Source organism: Hyperolius riggenbachi, chromosome 2 (assembly GCF_040937935.1).
Source record: "Hyperolius riggenbachi isolate aHypRig1 chromosome 2, aHypRig1.pri, whole genome shotgun sequence".
NCBI lineage: Eukaryota > Metazoa > Chordata > Amphibia > Anura > Hyperoliidae > Hyperolius > Hyperolius riggenbachi.
In genome coordinates, this window is record NC_090647.1 from 31,687,388 (window position 1) to 31,708,850 (window position 21,463).

Sequence of the window (21,463 nt, forward strand, 5' to 3'; positions counted from 1 at the left end):
CATTAGCAGGGAGAGGTGGCAGGATGTATTTAGTGCTTCAGAAGTTGCCTGTCATTAGTAGCCATGTGCACTGGCTGCTGTAATACCAGAGTGCCCTGGACTATTGATTATTTATCCTGATCAGAGAGAGTAATTAATCAATAGGGGGCAGGGCATTCTGCTGTTGCAGAAGCCAGTGATACAGGTGCTGACAGCCGACTTCTGTTGTGAGCAGAGAAGCAAGCTCTAGTCAATTTAGATTAGCTTGATTGGACATAATCTTATCTCTTTTCCAAGCTCCCCATCCCACCTTGTTGTCTTCCCCATGACCCTTTCCTCTTTTCAGATATTAGTGGATTCTTTTAACAGCATGTCCCTGGCAAACAGCACGGGTGATGTCTGCAGTCCTGATAAGAGGTCTTTCTGCCATTTCTCCTCTCCCACTAGGCTCTCTGTCTCGTGCCTCTACCTCTTTATCCCTCCTTCCTCCTATGCACCTCCCTCTTTTGTATGTCCCCCTTTCCTGACTGTCCTCACAGAAGCTCACAGTCTAGTCGTATCATAGTCATAGTCTAATGTCCTGCCATCAATCCTCCCATCGAAAAAATTGTTTGTTTGTTTTTTTTCTTTTGGGGGGGGGGGGGGGGGTCGGTGGTACCTGTAAATAATCAGCACTGGTGTCAATTTGTCAAATTCCCCAGGTACGCCACTGCCCCCACAGCTATGGGCCCTCCTGAGATTGCAGGGGCTGATCCCCTCCAGTTAGGCTCCTGCTTAGAGTATGTACATACCTCCTGAGTAGAGGGCAGAGTTTGGATACCATAGAGCAGTCATGAGAAAACTACGGCCCACAGGGGCTATGAAGCTGGCCCGTCGATACAATGCTGCCTTCTGCTCCTCACCCCTTCCCTTTCCCGCCGTCCTTAGAACGATACTTGCAGACTACGCACAAGGAAGCCAACTCACCCCATCACACTCTCCAGCGGGGATCTCCATGCAACGGCAGCGTCATGTGACCTGCCGTCATTACGCAGCAGCCTGTCACATGATGCCAACATTGTCATTGAGATCGCTGCTGGAGCATTGTGTTACCATAATGCTACACTTTACATTGCGATGCTAACAGAGCCGGGACAAGGTCCTTCAGCACCCAAGGCTGAGACAGCAAAGTGCGCCCCTCCATCCCTCCCACCCCAGCCTTCACACACTGATTGCTATTAGACTAATAGGTGCCCCAGGGCCCCCAACCTCCCCAACACCTTAATCTCTAGTTATCTGGCTTGCAGTCACTGTCATGTATCCCCTTTTCTTATTTCTTTCTGCTTCAAACACAATTGGGAATTACAGCTGAATGAATTGTGCACCCCCTCCTACACTCCAGCCTCTGCCTCGGCCCGGCCCTGGATGCTAATGTCGCAACTATGAACATCGCATAGAATTCTTATTGCAGTGTAGTAAGCTGTGTTATAAGACTTTATAGCGCAGCACCGCAACATCCTACTGTGAACCTAGCCTTAAAGGACAACTGAAGTGAGAAGAATATGGAGGCTGCCATGTTAATTTTCTTTTAAACAATACCAGTTGCCTGGCAGCCCTGCTGATCTATTTGGCTGCAGTAGTGTCTGAGTCACACCAGAAACAAGCATGCAGCTAAACTTGTCAGAAACACCTGATCTGCCACACGCTTCTTCAGGGTTCATGGTTAAAAGTATTGGAGGCAGAGGATCAGCAGGACAGCCAGCAGGGCCGGTGCTTCAATAGGGGTAAAGGGGGCAATTGCCGCAGGTCCCTGAGCCTGTAGGGGCCCCCAAGATGCCCCTCCTCCTCTCCAGCTATGATGACTCTTTATGCCTGCAGGGAATGGGGAAAAGATGAAATCCAGAGAATAGAGCAGGGTGCTGCCTCCTGTCTCCTGCTTGGATTAGATAAGACTCTGCCATGTATATACGCATTTGTAGGGTAAACGAGAAGGGAAATAATGGGAACCCCACTAATGCTTTTAGGTACATATGATGGACACCTAATCATATTATGTGATTGTTGTGAATTTGCTGTGGGGGGTGGGGCTGTGCTAGAGGCGCACCCCCAAGTTACTTTTGCCCCGGGGCCCCATTGTAGCTTAAACCGGCATTGACAGCCAGGCAACTGGTATTACCTAAGAGGAAGTAAATATGGCAGCCTCCTTATCCCTCCTGCTACAGTTGTCCTTTCAAATATCAAACTTTCTGTGGAAATAATGGCATTTTGCTGGCAGTGTACAGATTGCCACCTTTATAAATAGACTCCGATGTATATTTCACCTCCTAGTGTTGCACAGATGGAGCTGTGGGGTAATGGCAAATAGCAAATAAACTTATTTCATTACCTTCTTGGTCTCGCTCTGAGAGAGTTTATTGGACTTCCTAAAATATGGAACATCCGGGCCTCATGCAACAGAGGGAAGCACTCTGGGCAGTTCTGGATGGTCTTGTCCATTTCCACCTTCTCCAGAAAATAAGCAGGTTCCAACAAGGGCAGCCTCACGTGTTCCAGAAGATCCATCAGAGCTTTCTCTCCCGTGGTTCCATTTTCCTTGACCCACCTCATGACGGCTTCAAAGACCACTTCCTCTTTGCTGACCACAAGGTCATCGTTGGACAAGTATTCGATGAGCTCCTCTTTGCTCAGCTGCAGAAACTCTTCATGGCAAGAGACTTCTTCAAACCCTTCCAGCATGAGCTTCTTGCTTTTCTCAGACAGAGAAGGAATGGAAAATAAATCTGCAAACTTCATGATACCAACACAGTTAGAAGGGTCCAATTGGCTGTCCAAAAATTTCACACATTCATCTCGTAAACTGCAGATGTGGAGGAGATCTGAAGCCTGCAAGAGGTCTTCAACATTGTCTTCTTGTATTGCTGGGCTTCCACCATACATGAAGTCCAACAGATAGCCCATAATTCGAGCTGATATCTTCTGAATGTTAATAGTGTTGAGATTGCTCTCCTTGAGACTTCCTCCGAACATGGCTCTGAAGTAAGAACTGTTGGCCGACAAGACCCCTCTGTGGCAGGGGAACGTCTGATCTTCTATTTGGAGAACTACATCAGTGAAAACTCCGCTTTGCCTGTAAATGTTGAGGCTCTGTAGGATCTCCTTGGCGTGGCAGGTCCCACTGCACGGCTGTGTGAGATATCGACTTGTCCTCGGTTCCAGGAGGGAATTCTCAAGTCTAAAAGATTCTGATTGGTTATACTCCCCTGAAGGCTTCCTCATCCTGCAACAAACAAGACAAATTAGAAGGAACTCGTTATAGGACCTTCACAAAGCTTTTCTCTTGCATCTTCTCAAAGGGAACCTGAACTGAGTAAAATTATTTAAAATAAACACATGAGGTAACTTCAAATGAACATTACATAGTTACCTTGCCATCAGTTCCTCTCAGAAGCTCACCATTTTCTTCTGACAATGACCCCTTCCAGTTCTGACATTTTGTCAGAACTGAAATATATCAGTTGCTGTCAGTTATAGCTGAGAGGACAACGGATGTGCTAGGTAATGTCCATGTTTCCCTATGGCTCAAGTGGGCAATGTTATGGGGTAATGACCATTTTCAAAATGGAGGACGGAGAATTCTCTTGATCACAGTGGACAAACAGGATGCGACAGAGGAGAAAGAGATTGATGAGTAGACTGCGCAGGAGGTAAGTATAACGTGTGAATGTTTATTTTGACTTTGAATTTTCAGTTCAGGTTTTCTTTAACCTATAACACCTTAAATGACATAACTTATGAATTATCACTCCTTATCTAACTTAACTCAAGGTTTATCTCTCCTTAAGGGCTATGAAGGCTGCCATATTTACCAGTTGCCTGGCTGTCCTGCTGATCCTCTGCCTCTAAAGGTGCGTACACACGCACTACATCCGGCAATGACGGGTCTTTCAGACCCTCCTGCTGGGCGGACTTTCAGCAGACAGTAGTGCGTGTGTACGCACTGTCGGCGGACTGATAAGGCTGTTCCTGAACGATCCGCTCAGCGGACAGACTGTACACACGCACTACTGTCAGCTGAATGTCCGCCCAGCGGGAGGGTCCACCTGCGGACCCGTCATTGCCTCCGGTAGAGCGTTTGTACGCACCTTAATACTTTCAGCCACAGACCCTAAACAAACATGCAGCAGATCTGGTCTTTATGTCATTATTATCAGATGTGACAAGATTAGCTGCATACTTGTTTCTGGTGTTATGCACCAGTATGCACCCTCATTTATTAATATTAGCAATAAACAATGAGGAGGGAAAATGGGGCAATAGGATACAGTTCCTGTATATTATAATTTGACCCAATTTCCAAGTTGCATACAATTTGCATGGTCCTTTGCAAGCTCGAATCATTAGCATCTCAATGACTTTCTTTAGTTAAAGGACCACTATCATGAAAAAATTGTATAATTAAAAATACATGAAAACAAATAAATAAAAAGTACATTTCTCCCAGAGTATAATGAGCCATAAATTACTTTTCTCCTATGTTGCTGCCACTTATAGTAGGTAGTAGAAATCTGACAGAACTGACAGTTCTTGGACCAGCCCATCTCCTCATGGGGGGACCTAAGGCTTTACTGTTTAAAATAACTTAGCGAATGGCAGTTGCTTAGTTCAACTGCCAAAACAGTGTGCAAACAGGCTGACATCTTTGTCTTTGTATAGATCCATTCCAGGGAGTGCTTTTGTACAAAATAAATTAAATACTGAGAACCCCCCCCCCCCCCCCCACACACACACACACACACACACACACGTGAAGAAACCTGACAATACCACCAGATTTTAACTACATACTGTAAGTGACAGCAACATAGGAGAAAAGTAATTTATAGCTCATTTTACTCTGGAAGAAACATACTTTTTATTTGTTTGTGTTTACATGTGTAACGATAGTTGTCAGCAAGCACAGATTTTCTGATTATTGGTGATCTGCAGTATCACCAATAATACAGATGTTATACCTGATTATGTGATGATCTGCAGTATCACCAATAATACAGATGTTATACCTGATTATGTGATGATCTACAGTATCACCAATAATACAAGTATAGCAAGACACAGGACACACAGGTGTAAGATAGTGTTTTGGTGCAACAGTAAATATTGATGGAGATACCCACTATCCCAGAGGAGCTGGTAGAAGGGGATATCTCTGAGGAACACAGTAATCAGTACTCCAGCAGGCTGGAGACACAGAGGAATAGTGATAGTTTCACCCGAGGAGCGGGTAATACACAGTGAGACAATGTAGAGTGATCACTCGAGGAGCGAGTGATTCAGACTGTACTGCAGCAGGTGATTCCCTGAGGGGCAGGGAATCTTGGCAGTGCTGCATTAACTAGTCACCTGAGAAGCAGGTGATTAAGACTGTACTGCAGCTATCAACCTGAGGAGCAGGTGATTAAGACTGTACTGCAGCTATCAACCTGAGGAGCAGGTGATTAAGACTGTACTGCAGCTATCAACCTGAGGAGCAGGTGATTCAGACTGTACTGCAGCTATCTACCTGAGGAGCAGGAGATACTTAAACTGAAAGTCCCTCACCAGCACCAAGCTCCCTGGTGAGGGCAGAAGAGTCAGACAAGCAGGTTTGGCAACACACGGACAGATACGGTACAGAGACAGGAAGCTAAATCAGAGTAATAGTTCAGGCAGAGTCGGCAACTTATATCAGATGGGCAAAGGTACCGAATCAGAGAGCAGAAGAATAGTCAAACTAGCAGAAGGTCATAACAAATAATACAATTCAATTAGTACTTTAAGCTCGCAACAGAATCTGGCTAAGTGTGGATCCCCAGCTCCTGCTGGTTCTAGCACACTTTCGGATCTGACTATGGGTCTGAGTGCTAACACGTAGCAACAGCAGACGCGGAACAACTGACAGCCAGGTCCTATATATACTAAGCGCGCTCTATAGCGCCGCCCCAGTCACTCAGCCAATCCGGAGCATAGCTGGAGTCAGCTGACCGAGTGATCAGCTGACTCCCCTTCTAGATGCATAAAGGTACTTTCGCTCGGCGCGTAGCCCTTAGTCTATGAGCGATAGAAGGACCAGGCAAAGCACCAGCATGTAACTGTGCGGCGGAAACCGCCGGCTGCGACGTGGAGATAGCCGCCATGCCGCTTGCTGTTGCGGCGGTATCTCCGCTATCCATTACAGCATGTATTTTAAATTTTACAATTTTTTTTGATAGTGGTCCTTTAATAGGTCTTTTCTTGAATCCAAGATTTTGGAACGTTAATCCCCATTAGTAAACACTGCCTTCGGAAGAGAGATGCAATAACGATCTTCTTCCCGTGTTCCTGTGCGCCGCACATCTGCAGAGATAATCACCGGTCTTCCTCCGTGATGATGGAAAAGAAACGCACATCCCTGAGCCAAATCCCATCTGCGCGCTGTCTCTACAAACTCCCTATGCCAAGTGGCATGAAAACAGGCTGCTGTGACAGATAGCGGGCCACTTAGATGGCTGGCCAATTACCCAGCATGCCCTGGGAGGCTTGCTGGCACCGCTCAATGATTGTGCTGAGGGAAGCCCATCATAAGGGGTGTTTAGCTTTGTGTGGTCTGAGCTGAAGAAGGATCCTCCCTCCCTGGTTAATTCCCTCCATGTCTGTTAGTTAAATAAAATATTGGCAGCCGAACAGGAAAGGGCTGTGATTGGTCGCTGGCGGTTCCAGTAAGCGTTCCATTCAGAAAATCAGCCAGCTTAATGGGCGCTCAGCGAATTCGTGTCCCGACTGGTAATATTTCATATTCAGAGGACATCTTATGACAGTGGAAACGTTCTCCATCATTGGACACCAGAAACTGCAGTCGCAGAATGTTTTCCAATGCGAGTTTTATCACTGAGTTTCCTGCCTGTCCTGTCTGTAAAATAGATTCTATGTTTTCTTTTCCTGTTTTTTTTTCTTCCCCTTACTGGTTACACCTCTGCTAAAATGAATATCTAGATTAAACATGTTAAAGAGGAACTCTAGTGAAAATAACATAATGAATACAATTGCTTATTGTTTACAGTGTTCATGTATAGATTATTTAGTCAGTGTTTGCCTATTGTAAAATATTTGTCTCCCTGATTTACATTCTGAAATGTATTACTGGCGGTGACATCATTAGTTCTGCCAGGTGATCTGTACAGAATGTTTGTTACTGAAAGTTTTATGCACAGAGGGAGATACTGGTTGTTTGGCAGTTGGAAACAACTGTTATTTCCCACAATGCAATGAGGTTCACAGATAGAAGGACCATGGTCATGACATCACACTTGGAGTCCCAAGCTACTTAGTTATTATTATTATTGATTTATAAAGCGCCAACATATTCTGTGGCACTGTACAGAGTACAAAACAACAAGGGGAACATAATGATACAGATAACGATATACATCAAATATGGACACTGGTACAAAATACAGAACTAGTGATTACATTGACAGTGCAAGCTATAAAATTAATAACAAATTTCAAGACACAAAAGGGTGAGAGAGCTTTGCCCTTGCAAGCTTACGCCATTGTAGAGAAAGATGTACAGAGGCTAGCGGTGTGTTCTGTTGCCGGTGTCATGGGGGGAGGGGTTAGAGGGCCAGCTGCATGCGTCAGAGTCATGTGCCCAGCCAAGTCAAGCAGCCAATGAGGGGGAACAGTTGCTGCTGTACACACTATAGCCTCTGCAAAGGTGGCCCCAACCAAGAAACATCTAGCGCAGGGGTCAGGAACCTTTGTGTAGCCATAAACGCCACATATTTCAAAATGTAATTCCGTGAGAGCCATACAATATGTTTCAAGTTAAATACAAGTACAATTGGAGCGGCTATTAGTTTTGGGATAGCACGAGTATGTTAGTAGTGCATGTTACAGCAGTAGCGTGCAGGGCCGGGCCGAGGCAGAGGCGAGAGAGGCTCCAGCCTCAGGGCGCAGTGTAGGAGGGGGCGCAGGGCGGGGCCGAGGCAGAGGCGAGACAGGCTCCAGCCTCAGGGCGCAGTGTAGGAGGGGGCGCAGGGCGGGGCCGAGGCAGAGGCGAGACAGGCTCCAGCCTCAGGGCGCAGTGTAGGAGGGGGCGCAGGACGGGGCCGAGGCAGAGGCAAGAGAGGCTCCAGCCTCAGGGCGCAGTGTAGTAGGGGGCGCACAACTCACTCAGCTATCATTCCCCTATTGTGTTTGAAGCAGAGAGAAATAAGAAAAGGGGATACATGGCAGTGACTGCAAGCCAGATAACTAGAGAGTAAGGTGTTGTGGGCCCCTGGGGCGCCTCTTAGTCTATTAGAATTCAGTGTGATGGCTGGGGTGGGAGGGATGGGGGGCGCACTTTGGTGTTTCAGCCTTGGGCACTGGAGGACCTTGTCCCGCCTCTGGTAGCGTGCCTACTTTGAAAATGTTACTTGCACTGCCACACTGAGCTGTGCTGCTTGAGCAGTGTAGCTTAGTGAATCAGCCCCTACTGATGTGTATGCAAGCCAGATGTGGCCGTCACAAGAGACACATCTGGCTCCCGGCCATAGGTTCCCTACCCCTGATCTAGCATAAGTACAAAGCTTCAATCCTCTCTCCAATAGTTTTAAGGTGGCCACACACACACACAATACAAGAAAATGATATCAATTTATGAGAAGTCAATAAAAACAATCGGTTGTACAGAAAAATTGAAACCTTTTTTTTTTCGTTATTTGTTCGAGAAATTTTATCACATTCCTCAATTTTTTTATTTTATTTTATGAAAGTTAAATGATATAGGATAGACTATCAGTTTCTTGATCTACAGACTTCGAGCAATTTTCGGCCACCTTTTAGTTATCACCCCAGGTGTTTCCCTCCTGCACTTAAGCTGAATTTGAAGTGAGAGGGATACGGAGGCTGCCATATTTATTTCCTTTTAGGCTGGTTTCACAGTGGGACGTTACAGGCGCACGTTAGAGCAGCCTGTAACGCACCCCACCGCACAGCAATGAAAAATCAATGGGCTGTTCACAGTGCCCACGTTGCGTTACATTGTAACGCTGCGCCATAATATAACGTACTGCATGCAGTACTTTGGACGCGGCTGAGCTGCGTTAGACTGTTTGCACATGCTCAGTAACGTTGGGGAGGAGCGGAGAGCGGCCAGGCACATGGCTAATTAATATTCACTGCACTCAGTGACGTGCAGTGTTTACTTCCTGGAGCGGCCGCTCTGTTCGGCGATTGGCCCGGGCGGGACCACGTGATGCCGCATGCGTCCAAGAGTACGCATCACGGCATCACGGACGCTAGAGTGAGCTGCACAACGCGGCTCACTCTGACGTCCAAAGCAGGGAGCACCAGGAGTTGCGTTAGGGGCACGTTATGCGACCATAACGTCCCCTAAAACGCAACGTCCTGGTGTGAAACCAGCCTAAAGCAATACCAGTTGCCCGGCAGTCCTGCTGATCATTCTAGTACTAGTAGTGTCTGAATCACACACCTGAAACAAGCATGCATATAATCCAGTCAGACTTCAGTCAGAGCACCTGATCTGCATGCTTGTTCAGGGGCTGTGGCTAAAAGTATTAGAGGCAGAGGATGAGCAGGACATTCAGGCAACTTGCATTGTTTAAAAGGAAATAAATATGGCAGCCTCCGTATGTCTCTCACCCAGGTAAGTGAAACTCTTATTTTTTTAAACAGCTTTCAGTCCCGCTAAGGGCTTGTTCACACCTAGGGCGTTTTACTTTTTTCTTTTTTGAGCCCCAGCGATTTTTAAAAATGCCCTGAAATCACTTGTGCAATGATTTCTTAGTTCATATCTGTGCGTTGCGTCCACTTTCCGTTCAGCAAAGCGCTGCTTGTACCATTTTCAGGACGATTTTGTTACAATGGAAGGTATAGGAAAAACGCAAAAAGCTCACAAATCATTTTTTTTAATTCGGTGATTGCGTCCGCGTTTTTTAAGAAGTACGTTGTATTTATTCTTTTCAGGGTCAAAGAGTTCACTTCCTGAGTGACGTCAGGAAGTGAAAAAACGAAATCGCTCTGCAAAACCGCTTTGCAAAAAATCATAGAGCGCAGCGGAGCGCCGGGAGGGGGAAAATGCGCTAAAATTCAAAAATCAATGCGGTCAGCGATTTCGATTTTAGATGTGAACAGAGCCTTAAAGTCATTGGGAACGCTTGAAAAGAAAAAGAACCCAGATATACTTACCTAAGGAGAGGGAAGGCTCTGGGTCCTAATAAGACCTCCCTCTCCTCTTCTGGTGCTGCGCTGCAATATTTGACTAAATTAGTCAAATACTGCTCCTTCCACCGGCGAAGGTGATTTCGGAAAGTCTTCGGGATCCCGAGTACTCCCAAAGATGGGCCGCTCTATACTGTGTACGCGTGAGCGCCCTCTATCGCACATGCGCAGTATGGTGCCTCCTGTCTTCGGGAGGACTCGGATCTTGAAGACTTCCGAAGTCTTGTGAACGTCTGTGAACGGGGGAGCCAGCACTGCACCGAGGGCACCGGCAGAGGAAAGGGAAGTCTCATTAGAACTCAGAGCCTTCCCTCTCCTTTGGTAAGTATCTGGTTTCTTTTTTTATTACGTGGATCCCAATAACTTTAAAGATTAATGCAGTCCTCGGCAAAATAGTCGCTCCGGCTCCCCCTTATGGTGTTTTTGCTAATCTGTGGTGGAGAGGGGTCAGGGAAGGTGGCAGGTGGGCCCCTTGACCCAATAGGCGCTGTGGCCCCAAACACCTGCCTAGCTGGCCTTGTAGATGATCTTGCTCTGGCTTTTACCATTTGCTAGAAGAGGAAGAGAAGACTCAGAGCCGTCATAATATGCCCCATGAAATTTCCCACCAAACACAGCATAAAAACAAGTGTTGTAACTTTTTTTCTGCTGTGAACCTAAAAGAACAACAATTGGCTGTGACTTCCCCTCTTGTGTGTGGGCCACGTGTCACGGCTGGTTCCTGTCAGACGTGTCCCACGCACACGTGGTCTGTGTGTGAGACAGATGTGGTCAGATGAGAGAAGTTCACAAGGAAGAGGCTGGAGGTTATGAGAAGAGACAGCTGGCTGTCTGGCCTTCTGAAATAGGGAAATGGCTCTATCTGATGTTGCAGATTGCATTTTCTGCGGCCCGTCTGCCCTGCTCTGGCAAGTTCAGCCAGAGGTGACATTTGTGGCTCCCTAGACAGAAGCACTGTGGCAGAAACCGTATGCGTAGTGTTCCATTTGACAAGCTGGTCACGTATGACACCCGATCGCTGCTAGGACTGGGCCTGGCCCGGTACTAAAGGCCGCAAAATGACTTTCCAGATCAACCACAGGCACTGATATTTTTTACAGAACGTTAGTGTAACCCTTGGGTGACCGGTTGCCTACCCACCTTAAGGACCAGGCCATTTTACATGGGGGGAGGGGCGCATTTTACATGGGGGGGGTCAGGCAGCCAGATCCCCAGTTAGTCTAACTGAGCATGGTGTCACCAGTGTGGCCCGGTGTCCCCATATTGCCAGCAGCCTCTACTTACCTCCCAAGCTCCAGCAATAAGCAGCTCTACCCCCCTCCACTCTGGCTGGCATCCTGTTTGTACTGCCGTTAAGTTCTTGGGTCGCAGCTTGATGACGTCATCAAGCCGGGACCCAAAAATTACGTCAGAGCAAGCGGGGATGCCGGCCAGAGCGGAGGGAAGTGACGATCATCGGGGGATTGTCAGGAAGATGAGTTGAACCTCTTCTTCCCTTCAGACCGCCACTGCTCTGTTAGTGATCACTACGATCCGCTGCCGATTGTAGTGATCACGTGATCAGAAGCCAATCGCGACAGCTTCTGATCACTGAAGGGAGATGTTAGCAGTGATGTGCTCCTCCCCCCTGCTGAATTCCTCCTCAGAACCTGCTGCTATCAATACAGCAGATATCTTGGTTACCTCAGCAACAGCAATTCCCCTCACACACTGCACTGTCTGAGAGACCTTCCTAGCCCCTCCTATGTTACAACAGTTTTAGAAGGAATCTGCACTATCTAATGATTTCTTAAAGAGGAACTCCAGTGAAAATAATGTAATAAAAAAGTGCTTCATTTTTACAATAATTATGTATAAATGATTTAGTCAGTGTTTGCCCATTGTAAAATCTTTCCTCTCCCCGATTTACATTCTGACATCACACGGTGACATTTTTACTGTTGGCAGGTGATGTAGCTGCTACATGCTTTTGGCAGTTGGAAACAGCTGTAAACAGCTATTTCCCACAATGCAACAGGGTTCACAGACAGGAAACTGCCAAGAGTACGTACTCAAGAGATTATTGTGGGAGGGGTTCCACCACAATATCAGTCATACAGCGCCCCCTGATCGTCTGTTTGTGAAAAGGATTAGATTTCTCGTGTAAAAGGGGTATCAGCTACTGATTGGGATAAAGTTCAATTCTTGGTCGGAGTTTCTCTTTAAGATGCCTGAGACAATTCTGCACAGATTTCTAAAAACCTACCAATATTTTGTCTCAGACACTCTTGATAAATCTGTCCCGTGTGTTTTTTCAAACTGCAAATATGACAGAACGATGCAATGTTATAAAAAAAATCTATATAACTGAAAATAAAAACGTGAGACTCTTTTCTTTGCTTCTAATGTCCTATTAATTATCCATACTACAGATACAATTCATTATGTCATACATTTATTTTGCTTCAGGTTCACTTTAAAGGGAATATCCGCTTCCTCCAGCCTACCTCCTACCTACTGCGCAGTACAGCCCAGAGGACGTCCGATGATGTCAGCTTTAGAGCGCAGAAGAGCCCGACCTGGCAGCCGGCCTGGCGAGGTCGGGTGTGCCACCGGAGAAGACCGGGAGCCTCCAGAGCGGCGGCGAGGGCACGTCCTGCCTGCAACGAGCTGGAGGAAGCCCCAGGTAAGTGGATTTGGGTTTTTTTGGGTGCGTGAACCTTCCCTTTAAAGAGGCGAGTAGGGGATGGTCAGAAAAAGACTAAACAACAGAACCGGGTGCAACAAAGTGCAGCATTCAAAGTTTACCTGAGACAAAATGAAATAACTGCCGAACAAAAAGGAATCCTCTGGAATGGATCCTGCAGAGGTTTCCCACGGCCTCCGGGCCCACACTGTTGCCGTGAGCCGTGGCAGACAAAGCCAGCAATGGGCCCCATACGAGTTGGGTGTGGTCTTACCGGATCATGGGCGGATCCAAAAATTGTTAATCACATAAAAGCATGATGGGAATCTAGGTTGCATTCTGTAGGTACTGTATTAAGGTTACAATGTAGCATATATTTCCTACCAATTCAATATGTAGTATATATATGACTGAACCACAAGCATATTTAGCACTAACATCTTCAGCAGCATTTTACAGAGTGCATAGTCATGCTACTGATTGTCCTCAGAGGAGCTCACAATCTAATCCTACCATAGTCATAGTCTAATGCCCTACCATATTATTATTATGTATTTATATAGCACTGACATCTTCTGCAGCACCTTACAGAGTACATAGTCATGTCACTGACTGTCCTCAGAGGAGCTCACAATCTAATCCTACCATAGTTATATGTCCTACCAAATTCATATTATGTGTTTATATAGCACTGACATCTTCTGCAGCACTTTACACAGTTATAATGAGAGACACATGGGGGGAATGACACAGGAAAGGAGAGAAAACCTCTGAACTGCTGGGTGGCAATGCAAACATGAACCTAGAGAATAATCTGGCCATGACTGTGGTGCAGTTGCATGGGCCCTAATGGACCAGGGCCGCACAGCCTGTGTCCGCCGCTGGCTGCGTGCTGATCCCTGTAACACATCCAACGAGAGATTGCCATTTCAGCATTACAGTTATCCAGTCTGCTTTTTCCGACCCACATTCTTGTCACATTCAGTAGTGTGGAAGTTGCCATCTTATCGGCTCAAATATACTTTTTTTAGGCTTCACAGTTTATTTTTGTGTCTCAGAGTCTCTCTGGAGCTTTCTTATCTTCTGCATTCAAAGATAAGAGAACAGTCTCAGCTGTACCTCAGCAGCACATTGACTGACAAGTCCGCATGAGATGCGTCATCAGCTACACAGCTGACACGCGTCTGTACAGGCCGGCAAGCGATATCGCCCTAGAGGATCGAATCCCGATCCCCGACGGGCGACATAAAATCAAGAGGTGTGTATGCACCTTAACAGTACAATATTTTCATACGATGCGATCATTTGATTAGATTTGCAGGATCAAAAGTAATCAGAAGTTAATTGTCAACTGTTCACATAAACAGGACGATTATGGCAATGTCTCTCTTCCTATACAATCGCAAAATCCAACAATTTTCTATTCCAATCAACCACAGAATCGTTTCACATCAATTTTCTCCACATACTGCATGGCTTTCTGTACAATTCGATCGTAAAAATCTGATCGAAAGATCGAAGGAAAATATTGTATAGTCAATGGGTTGCTTTAGATAGGAAGACAGAGAGAGAAACGGACAGACATGCAGAGAGATACAGCACTACAGAAGATGTTGGTGCTATATAAATAAATAATAATAATAATAGACAGATAGAGAGATAGCTAGATGAATGAATAGGAAATAATACGCAAAGCAGTTGCGTTATCTGGTTTGAGATAAGTGCGCGGCTTTTGACCTCAGTCGGCAGAACTCGTGCTGCAAATTCTTGGAATGCTTTGATCTCCCTCTCTAGAAGAAAATAAAGAAACTGAAAGCAGAGCTCCTCTGTTATTGTCTCACACTGCCCCCTAGTGACAAGTGGCCATAAATATCCATTACAGCAGTGCTTATTAGAAGCAAGAAAATTTAACAAATGAAATTTAAAAAAAGTGCTAAAATAAATCGCCCGGAACACTTGCAGATAAATTGGCTGCCAAATAAAAGATATGACTTGAGCGGCAACAAGGCTTTATGCGTAGCAATCGTTATGCATGGGCTAAAATAATGGCCATAAGTCCATGCGTTACAGCATAATGCTGCTTTGTGAGTTAAACCTGGTAGGTGGATAGAGTAGATAGATAGCTATTTCGCACGTGCTTCACCCCTCCTCTGGAATGCCCTTCAACAACACATCCGTCACTCTCCAACCTTTGATACCTTCAATCGCTCCCTCAAAACTCACTTTTTCCATCAAGCATACGCTCTACCTTAGGCCAGTTCCCCTTTGACCTTAGGCCAAGTTGCACTCCTACTAGATCTCCTAAAGCACACTGCCTCTAGGTATAGTGTATGCGACTACCCCACCTCTTGTTTCCCTCTATTCCTATAGATTGTAAGCTCACAAGGGCAGGGCTCTCTCATGTCTTGCAATTTATTATACTCTTTTTTCATTCCTCATGTTACTTTTGGTACTGTAATTACCAATTCTGTATTGATTCTGTATTTTGTTACCAATTTTGTATATTGGTGTTCTGTATACCATTGTCTGATTTATTATGTACCCCATGTTTGTTTCGTAAGGCAGCCATACACTGGTCGATTTGCCATCAGATCGACCAACAGATAGATCCATCTCTGATTGAATCTGATCAGAGAGGGATCGTATGGCTGCCTGTACTGCAAACAGATTGTGAATCGATTTCAGCATGAAACCGATTCACCATCTGCTGAGCTGCCGCTATCGCCCCCCCCCCCCCCCCCGCATACATTACCTTATCCGGCCGGCGCGAATTCCCTGGTCTCCGCTGTCTTCTTCTCCGCTCTGGGCTCCAGCTTCACTTCACTTCCTGTCTGGGCAAGTTTAAACAGTAGAGGGCGCTCTACTGTTTAAATTTCCTGTCAGGACAGGACGTAAGTGAAGCCAGCCGGAACCCAGAACCCAGCAGCGAAGGAACAGCAGTGACAGCGGGGACACGCGCCGGTGGAGCAGGTAATGTATTGCTGCTAGCGGCGGTCGTTGGGCATTCAACGCCGCTATCGACGCACTCCCGACCCGCCGGCGATCGAGCAAAATCTTCCGCACAGACAGATCGACGGTAACGATCGATTTTGGAAGGAAATCGATCGTTCGGTCAGCGTTTGCCCAACTATTTCACAGCAGATTCGATCACAGTGATCAAATCTGCTGTATTTCGGTGGGAAAATCGTTAAGTGTATGGACCCCTTGAAGGTGGCTGTACACTTATAGATTTGCTGCAGATTTGAACATCAGATAGATTTCTGTCAGATCCCTGTCAAGTCACATCTCACAGGAATCTATCTGATGTGTGCCACACACTAGGGACCAATTTCCAAAAGATTTCAGATCTATTTAAATGCATTATTGGACCATTAGATCCAATGCAACTCTACGGGCCAACAATCTGAAGCCAGCAGCAGATCGACCTAGATCTTCCATCCTGTCAGATAGATCACATCCATCCAAATCGATAGAAATCGGCCGCAAATCAATCGATCGGCTGATTTGATAGAATCGATGGCTGAAATCGACCAGTGTATGGGCCCCTTTACTTGGTACAGCGCCATGGAATATATTGGTGCTGTATAGATAATAGATAGATAGACAGACAGATGATAAATACATACTGTAGATAGATGAGAAGTTACAATCACTCCGCAATAACACAGAAATCTATACGTTTATATACATCCTGCGCATCACAAGAGAGAAAGACCCACGTGTACAGCATACATTGTATATACAGAGCGCTACATGTGCTTATAGATTTCATACACACACACCAGTCTCAACAGCAATATCCCTACAAGTGTCAGTGCAAACATAACACACCAGTACATAAAGATTTATGTTTCTTCACTTCACTTACATTTTCTACAAAGACTCAGAGACTAGAGAGAGGTTAATGTGTGTATACACTGCAAACTGTGCCATCAATAACACATAATAGCAAATAATAATAATGTCTGATACAATGTATGTACAGACACAAATATCAGATGATAACAAGTAATAAAGAGTGGATACAATGTATATACAGACACAAATATCAAATAATGACAAGTAATAACATGTGGATATAATGTATAGTGTATACAGACACAAATATCACATAATAGCAAGTGATAAAGTGTGGATATAATGTACTGTATAGACAGACACAAATATCAGCTGATAACAAATAATAAAGAGTGGATATAATGTATATACAGACACAAAACAATACACACTGTAACAATGCATGAATTGGATGCATGACACAAACAGACACAAATAACAGATCTAACCTGTGGCTATGTTACATATACAGACACACAGATAACAGATAATAACATGTGGATTTGTTATAAATAGACACAGATAACACATGATAATAAGGGCATACAGGACATGTCATATACCAGCAGACACACACATAATGGGAGGGGGGGGGGGGGGGGCTGTGCAAACACACTATATATATATATATATATAAACACACATAATACCCCCTTCCCTTCACACACTATATAGCGTACATTATAGATACACACAGTTAGCAGCTCACTCACACACACACACACACACACACACACACACACACACGCTATACACAGAAACACATAGGTAGCAGCACATATACACTGTGTACACACACACACAGTACACACACACACACACACACACACACACACACACACACACACACACACACTGTACACAGAAACACATAGGTAGCAGCACATATACACTGTGTACACACACACACACACACACACGTTGTACATTGTATACACACACAAAGGTGGCAGCAGACACACACTGTACACTGTATTTACACACCCACATGGGTAGCAGCAGACACACACACACACACACACACACACACCAGCAGCAGCAGCAGCAGCAGCAGTAGCAGTCACCCACACCGTACACTGTGAATACCCACATCACACACACAGACACACACACACAGACACACACAAACACACATGGGGTAGCAGTAGCACACACAGTACACTGTAAATACACACACAAACACGCACACTTTATACACACGCACACACACTGTATACACAGTACACTGTGAATACACACACACTGTAAACACACACACACACCACTGTGAATACACACATACACACACACTGTAAACACACACACACACCACTGTGAATACACACATACACACACACTGTAAACACACACACACACCACTGTGAATACACACATACACACACACTGTAAACGCACACACACACCACTGTGAATACACACATACACACACACTGTAAACACACACACACACCACTGTGAATACACACATACACACACACTGTACACATACACACACACACTGTAAAGACACACACACCACTGTGAATACACACATACACACAAACTGTACACACACTGTAAAACACACACACGTGGCAGCAGGCACACACTGACACTGTGCACTGTGACTGCAAACACACACACACAGGTAGCAGCAGACACGCACATACTGTACACTGTACACACACAAATATAGGCAGCTGTCAGCAGACAGGGTGGCAGCAGCATCAGGCACAAAGCCTTGTATCACACTCATTATTACCTGTAGTGCAGGGCTGGCTGTGAGCCTGGCATGGTCCTGTGCACCTGTCTGTATGTGCTGAGTGCAGGGAGGGGACACACAGTGACAGTCAGGGAACACAATTCTGGCTGCTGATCCTCCTCCTCCTCCACTATCCCCAGCTGTGTACATGAAGGGGAGGAGCTTCCCCAGTCCCAGCACAAAGGACAGGGGGGCTGCAGACTGCCCACCCCTGGGGCACACTCCTGTGTGTTTGTGTATTGTGGGGGTATACAGTATACCAGCACTGTGTGTTGTGACACTGTCACAGCACTACACACAGGACCACAGGTAACCAGGTCACACTCTGCACACTGCTGTACAGAACACACTCTGCATCTTCCACTGCTAGCATTTCACAAAGGGGGCTTTCTTATGCTTTCTGGTCTGTTCAGCCTCCCACACACACATCAATGTCCCTGCTGGAGCTGTGCGAAAACCAGAACGATTCGCCGAAACAAACATGTGTAATTATGTTTGCATTTCCCTGTGTTTATCCCTTGCCAGTTTTTTGTATGTTTTTGAGTGCTTTTTTTTACATGCATTTTAACTCTAACGCTGTGAATACACGGTACGTTTTTTATTATCAATCGAGCCGCTGAGGGCTGATTGATAAAATCCGGCGATACCACGCCGGATCGATTCCGGGCTCGATCCCCGCGGGCAGGACAAAAGAATAAACGAAGCGGAAGATAAGGAATCGCCGGCAATTAACGCAAATCGTCAAACGCAAATTTGTATTCTGCACCAATTTTCAAGCCATTTCGCGGCGATCGTGTTTAGTGCTATAGAAGCGCTAATCGTGATCGGGGAAAAAATCACCATTCAGACTTGGCGATTTTTTCCCGGTTAATCGCCAAAAATCGCCAGAGCAAAACGCTAGCAAAAGCTCTAGTGTTTTGCAAGTGTGAATGGGGCCTAAGGGCCCGTTTCCACTAGTGCCGCGCGTGGCTGCGAGACGTGCGGCGGCACTTCCTGGTCTGCGGGTACGCAGTCTCCCGCACCGAAATGGATGGAAATGTCAGCCGAATCGATAGCACAAGTGATTCGGCTGACGGCGCCATTGTATCCTATGGCAGAGTTTTCCTGCCCGTTTTGCCTGCGGGGAAACTGCGGATTCGGCGCGGGAACCGCGCCAGTGGCAATGGGCCCCTAAAGGTGGCCGTACATAATACAATCGAATCAATTAATTGTACCGTTTTTCTGATAAAAACGATAGATTGTATAAGAAATCAAAAAGATCGAGAAGAATGTTCAATTAAAAAATTATTTTCAACCCTTTGATATTTTCGGAAAAGTCAATATGTGTATGTATATTGATAAGATCTTTCTGATTATTCGATCAAGTGGAAAATTCTATAAGATTTCTCTGGTCTAAAAAATAAATGTTTGGCACATTGCTACAATCAGTAATAACAATAAAAAAAAAATAATTCAAATCACTGTAGATCTTGGATATAAAAGAAATCTAAAAATTGTATGGTGTGTGGCCACCTTTATGCTCTGAATACACGACACAACTTCCCGTTCGATCGCCGGGAATCGGGCGATCATTTCTGACATGTCCGATCTGTTTCTGATAGAGAAAGGGATCAATTTTGCAAAGTTATCATCGCAAAATCGATCCCTTTATAAATCGGAAGCAGTTTGGTCGTGCATCATGTCTTCCCAGCATAATATCTAGTACACACCATGCAATTTCCTGCCAGAACGATGGGTCCAATGGATAATTTCCAACATGCCTGCTCTGCTCTCAAGAACAAATCAATCTTCAGATCAGTACTGCACAAAATCGTTCCCCTTCTTGATCAGGAGCAGATTGGACATTTTTGAAAATGATTGATTCAACCCGCTGATCTAACTGAAAATTGCACGATGTGTACTAGGCATTAGGGATGCTCATCGCATTCTGCGGAATTCCGTTTTCCGCGGTTCCGGTCGGAAATTGGCAATTCCGTTCCGTCGCATCAAAGTGGAATTGCTATAGTGTTCCGATGGAATTCCGGAATTGCTATGCGTAATTCCGTCGGAATGCGGATTTTTTTAAGCCAATCACAAGGAAGACCCTAGAAGAAGCTTAAAGTGAAAACAACAAGATTTCTGCATGAAAATCGGAATTTCAGCACCAATTAGAGGCTTAACAAAAACCAACCAACATTATTTCTGCATGAAAATCGGAATTATTTCAGCACCAATTGCAGTGGCGTTGCTAGGATCCTAAGAGATGCGGGGCACTTTTGGGCACTCCAGATGTAAAATGGGCGTGTCCATGCACCAGAATGTGGGTGTGGTTATGGGTGGAGCCAAATTTACATGAACTTAACAGCAGTCTAAGTAGACCTGTCCCGAAAAATGTTGGATGAAGTCCTCTCTCCATTAATACAAAAGACAAAACCTATAAATAAGCACATCAATTGGCAGTGACACTTAAACGTAGGCAGCGTTACCTGGCTTCTGTGCTGGCTAGTCTGGCTTTCTGCCAGGAAGGCTGGCCTGCTTTTCTGGCAGTTCCCCCATAGCATTCCCTGACTTTCTAGTGGACCCCCTCCCATGCTCTCATGGGCCTCCCATTGATGCACCACAATTCTCAGCATGCCCCCATAGAAGAACCACAGCTCCCTGCATGCCCCCATTAAGGCATCACAGTGCCCAGCATGACACCACAGCACCCTGCAGGCCCTCATAGAGGCACCACAGCACCCAGCAAAACACCGATTGATGCACTGCAGCTCCCAGCATGCCCGTCATTGAGGCAGCTGTGGCACCACAGCTGACACTGCCTGGGGGACATCCGGGGCACCCCACAATAGATCCGGGGCACGTGCCACTGATTTTTGGGGCTAGCAACGCCCCTGACCAATTGTAATTGTAATGACCGCTGTGGTACCACCTCTAGGACCCATGGCCTACGCGACAACTCCTGCTGATCCAAACCAAAATTTTAATGACCGCCATGACCTCTAGGTTCCATAGCCTACGCGACAACTCCTGCTGCTCTAAAC

General features: G+C 45.8%; 1 protein-coding gene across 2 annotated transcripts in view; it reads right to left on the reverse strand.

The window, feature by feature from the left end:
• The window catches only part of LOC137545416 (kelch-like protein 35), a 40,612-nt gene extending 22,027 nt beyond the window's left edge, over positions 1 to 18,585 (reverse strand). Inside the window, exons 1-2 of one of the 2 annotated variants that reach the window (XM_068266608.1) lie at positions 18,444 to 18,585; positions 2,345 to 3,235 (exon numbers count right to left, since the gene is read on the reverse strand). In XM_068266608.1, coding sequence (XP_068122709.1) covers positions 2,345 to 3,235; positions 18,444 to 18,475 — 923 coding nt within the window. In that variant the 5' untranslated portion in view covers positions 18,476 to 18,585. Of the gene's footprint in view, positions 1 to 2,344; positions 3,236 to 6,346; positions 6,395 to 18,443 lie in introns of those variants that run through there. The other variant, XM_068266609.1, reaches the window with a different exon arrangement.
• Positions 18,586 to 21,463: the final 2,878 nt, after the last annotated feature.